General features: G+C 48.0%; 1 protein-coding gene across 1 annotated transcript; it reads left to right on the top strand.

The window, feature by feature from the left end:
* Window positions 1-216: 216 nt before the first annotated feature.
* Window positions 217-4539, top strand: LOC100838542 (beta-fructofuranosidase, insoluble isoenzyme 2). The gene is made up of 7 exons (XM_003579656.4): window positions 217-491; window positions 929-937; window positions 1235-2097; window positions 2522-2683; window positions 3406-3659; window positions 3879-3969; window positions 4055-4539. Exons 1-7 carry the CDS (start codon window positions 290-292, stop codon window positions 4238-4240), a joined length of 1767 nt encoding a protein of 588 aa, XP_003579704.1. The 5' UTR covers window positions 217-289; the 3' UTR covers window positions 4241-4539.
* Window positions 4540-4917: the final 378 nt, after the last annotated feature.

Raw genomic sequence — 4917 nt, forward strand, 5'->3', positions numbered from 1 at the left:
GATGAAGTCCTAAATCAACATTGAAAACCGAAGGAAATTCGTGATATCTCCCTATCAGATGACGTGAATTGTCTGACTGTTATGTCTAGCTAATATTGTTCCCAGGAAAAACCTTTGTTTCTCCAAGTGAGCTTTTTTTCTTTCCAGCCCGCAAGCTTTAAACTTTTAGCGAATAGCCTGCCCTCGCAGTATAAATAAGACCCCGTTGCTCCTCTGCTTGTGCACACCTTCTTCTACGCTTTGTGCTCGCTACCACCTCTGTGTCAAGTGTGAGAGCTGAGAGGCAGCAATGGGAGGTCTTCACGATAGAGTCGCATGGGCATGGCCGGTGCTGCTGCTGTTGCTGTTGCAGCTCGCCGGGGCGTCACATGTCGTCTACGAGAACCAACTCCTAGAGACCGAGGCTGCCGCAGCCACCGTTCCGCCTTCCATTGTTGATGCCGAGCTGAGCTCTGGGTACCACTTCCGGCCCCCAAAGAATTGGATCAACGGTATATGCCAGCTAGCCCATCTATCTTGTTCGAGAGCTTAGAACTAAATTAGGACAGTAAAACTAGGCAGTCTAGGAGGCCTCTCGTGCCATCTGAGTCGTCAGCCGTTGGTTTTGATCATGATACATGAAAGCTATCCTAAGTCAACGGCTAAATTACTCCAACTTGCTTGTCAATTGTTCATGTCGATGAACCAGAATTGTAGCATTCCAGTACATATGTAGCTTGCACTAGCGGCGGGCTCGCATGCTCCCTGACAATTCTCCATTAACTATCTTATTTTTTTGCAAAAGGGTCATTAACAAGGTTGTTGTCCTACTTTAATACAGTTCTGTTTAATACTGTAACTTTTTTCCAACGGGTTTAGATGGTTCTAACTTGTGACGTTTTCTCTTATCCTGTTGGTGGGATGCTCCGCTCTCCGATTGCCACGCTAGATCCAAACGGTACGTCATCTTCCTCTCCCGCATCTCTGTCGTGTGTGATGAATTCGGTGCTATCTGCTAGATTCTGTGTGTGTGTGCTGCCTGCAACTTGCAAATCCATTGAACACTGACGCCACATGCTATTCAGAATGGCTGGCATACTTGGACTCACATGCAAACTTCCACTTGTAGAGAAAACATTAATTAGCTTATGAAGAGAAACTGTTGCTCATTGATAATTAGGGTAGTATGGAGGCTGTTGTTTTTTGGACTTCTGATCTGATTAAATGAACAAACTTTATACATGCATGAATGCAGCGCCGATGTATTACAAGGGGTGGTACCATCTCTTCTACCAGTATAACCCCAAAGGGGCCGTGTGGGGAAGCATCGTGTGGGCGCACTCGGTGTCTCGTGACCTCATCAACTGGGTGGCACTGAAGACGGCCATCGAGCCCAGCATCAAGTCCGACATGTACGGCTGCTGGTCGGGCTCGGCGACGATCCTTCCTGATGGCACGCCGGTGATCATGTACACCGGCATCGATCGCCCGGATAGCAACTACGAGGTCCAGAACATAGCCTACCCCAGGAACAAGTCAGACCCGCTGCTCCAGGATTGGGTCAAGCCGGGTCACAACCCGATCATCGTGCCCGAGGGCGGCATCAACGCGACGCAGTTCCGTGACCCGACCACGGCATGGTACGCCGACGGGCACTGGCGCATGCTCGTAGGCAGCCTTTCGGGCGCGTCCCGTGGCGTGGCATACGTGTACCGGAGCCGCGACTTCAAGCGGTGGACAAGGGCGAGGAAGCCGCTGCACTCGGCGCCCACAGGAATGTGGGAGTGCCCGGACTTCTACCCGGTCACGGTTGGCGGCCAGCAGCACGGCCTTGACACATCGGTCATGTCCAGCCCAAAGATCAAGCATGTGCTCAAGAACAGCCTCGACCTACGCCGGTACGATTACTACACCGTCGGCACCTACGACCGGATCACCGAGCGATACGTGCCGGATGATCCTTCGGGTGACAAGCGTCATCTAAGGTATGACTACGGCAACTTTTACGCGTCCAAGACATTCTATGACCCCGTGAAGCGTCGTCGGATCCTGTGGGGCTGGGCTAACGAGTCCGACACCGCAGTCGACGACGTTGCCAAGGGATGGGCCGGAATCCAGGTACGTAGCTAACATGCATGTCCGTGACTAGCTAGTTAGTTACTTGATCACTTCAATTCTTTTTTTATAAGATGTTCTACCTTTGACCCAAGTCTAACTTGAAATTGGATCAAGTCTATAGAAAAACGACTAACACCTACAACTCTAGGTTGGCTTTACAAAATCAGTGGTGATATACTTATTTGATATCATATATATAATTAAATACATTTATATATATTTTTGTCAAATTTTAAGAAGTTATTACATCTTGTAGAGAAAACAGAAGGAACAATTTCTTTGTCAGAACAGCGGTGTCATATATCTTCACACACTGTATATATCAGCATGTGCTCTGTAGTCAAATCATTCGTTTTTTTGCAAAAGATGATGGTATGTATCTTAGACAATTAACTAGCGGTATATATATATGTGATATTTTTAGGCGATTCCGAGGAAGGTTTGGCTGGACTCCAGTGGGAAGCAGCTGATGCAGTGGCCGGTGGAGGAGCTGGAGGCGCTCAGGGGTAAAAGGCCGGTCATTCTCAAGGACATGTTGATCAAGCAGGGAGAACATGTCGAGGTCACCGGGCTGCAAACCGCACAGGTGAGTGAGCTTAGCACAAACGTATGATTCCTAATTTTCTTTTCTTCCTAGTTAGTTCATCTACGTCTGTTTGCGAGCAAAGGCAACATTCTATAATAAGACCAAAAAAGCAAGAGAGCACTATTGACATGCACCAGTGCCGGCCTGCGAAACTGCTCAGCCATATGGCAGCATGCCAGCATGCATGCATGGGTGTTATCTTGGACCGCCAATCTTATCCGGCGCATGCATGCATTTCTGTAAGTTGTGTCCACTGTGCAGTGTCCACTTCCTCTCCCAAGCTATACTGCTCTCTCCGTCCAACGAAATATGTCTCAACTTTAACTAAATTTAAATGTATTATATACTAAATTATGTTTAAATACATCTAAATTTTGAGAAACTTGAGACATATTTTGTTGGCCGGAGGAAGTGCTTGTATCGTGTGGCTTTCTGCTGTGTTGTGCCTTTTTACTCCACGGATTTCACCACTCTCCCCTGCATTTTCAATCTCCAGCTCGATCGTCGTCATGCACGCACATCGAATTTAATTTGCTGCATATGCATGTATATACGCTCCCAGCGCTATTAGTGCTAGTGTCTAATTAGCTCTGCTAATGCGAAACAAATTAATTAATCAAGGGCATATGTAGGGCACCTTTTTCCTTTTTGCCAGTAGGTTCGTTAATGATCCGTTAACGACCAACTAACTAACATCTGCATTTCTGTTGATGGTTCGTCAGGCTGACGTCGAGGTGAGCTTTGAGCTGCCGAGCCTTGACCTGGAGAGTGCGGAGGCGCTGGACCCAGCGTTGGCCGACGACGCCGAGAAGCTGTGCAGCGTGCGGGGCGCAGGCGTGGAGGGCGGCGTGGGGCCCTTCGGTCTGTGGGTGCTCGCCTCGTCCAAGCTGGAGGAGAGAACCGCGGTCTTCTTCAGGGTGTTTAAGGCCGCCGGGCGCGGCAAGCCCGTGGTTCTCATGTGCTCCGACCCCACCAAGTACGTGCGCGCTCCGCCTAATTGCATCTCCGTAATTGTTCACTCCCTTAATTAACTATCTCAGGTGTGGATCATAGCCATTAAGGTGCACGCATTAGCAAAAGGAGATGGCACTCGCGCGAATGTTAAAAACACGTGTGGCTCACACACGCACGCAATTTTCGTGTGCGTTATTATACTGACATTAGACGATGGTTGGTCCGGTTTTGTCCCGTGCAGGTCATCTCTGAACCCGAACCTGTACCAGCCAACCTTCGCAGGATTTGTTGATACTGACATCGCAAAGGGCAAGATATCGTTGAGGACGCTGGTATATCCATATATTCTCAGCTCGATCCTACTGTAAACAAATTCGTCGTTACTGATTCCACGGCACTTCTTTTTGCTCGTTTTAGATTGATCGGTCGGTCATCGAGAGCTTTGGCGCGGGAGGCAGGACATGCATTCTCTCTCGAGTCTACCCATCGCTCGCCATAGGCAAGAACGCGCACCTTCACGTGTTCAACAACGGCAAGACGGATATCAAGGTGTCAGGGCTAACGGCATGGGAGATGAAGAAACCACTTATGAACGGCGCCTAATTCAAGATTACATGCAGATTCAGGAGCTGCTCCCATGCATGATGTGTGTGGATTTATTTGGGCGTTTTCCATTTACCGAATGCCTCACGCGAGTTTGATCTGACGATCAATATTGATTTCTGGTTTGTCAGTTTCAAGAAAAAAAAGAAGATTTCTGGCTTGTTCTATAGCGATAGGTTGCACGATGTACGAGTGTACAACGAACGGGCCATTTTGTATGTCCTAGGAACAATAAATTAATGCACGTTTGGGAGTGCATTGGCATATTGCATCTCAATAATACGGTTGCTGATTAATGATGGGTTCGTGCGCGTGAACAACATGATAAGTTTCAATTTCTCTTTTTTTAGAGGAAGGACAGGAGCTATGCAATATAGGCAGGACAGAGTCGCGTGATTAATTTCGGAAAACTGCGCAGAAACAGAATACAAACAAAAAACACCAAAAAGAACATACTAGAGCTTGGAGACAAGTTTTTTTTGTTTTTGTTTTTGTGAGAGGATCAGATCATCTGTAGCAGTAAAAAGAAACCTAAAAATAATAAAAATTACAAGTAGATCTTTGGACCACCCAACGACGGCAAGCACTAGAACGGAGGCGGGCCGCTGTCCTTACACCTCCATCACCGGAGCGGGGCAGAGCTTGCCAAAGGATTTCATGTGGTAGTGGATGGTGGG

Source organism: Brachypodium distachyon, chromosome 5 (genome assembly GCF_000005505.3).
Source record: "Brachypodium distachyon strain Bd21 chromosome 5, Brachypodium_distachyon_v3.0, whole genome shotgun sequence".
NCBI lineage: Eukaryota > Viridiplantae > Streptophyta > Magnoliopsida > Poales > Poaceae > Brachypodium > Brachypodium distachyon.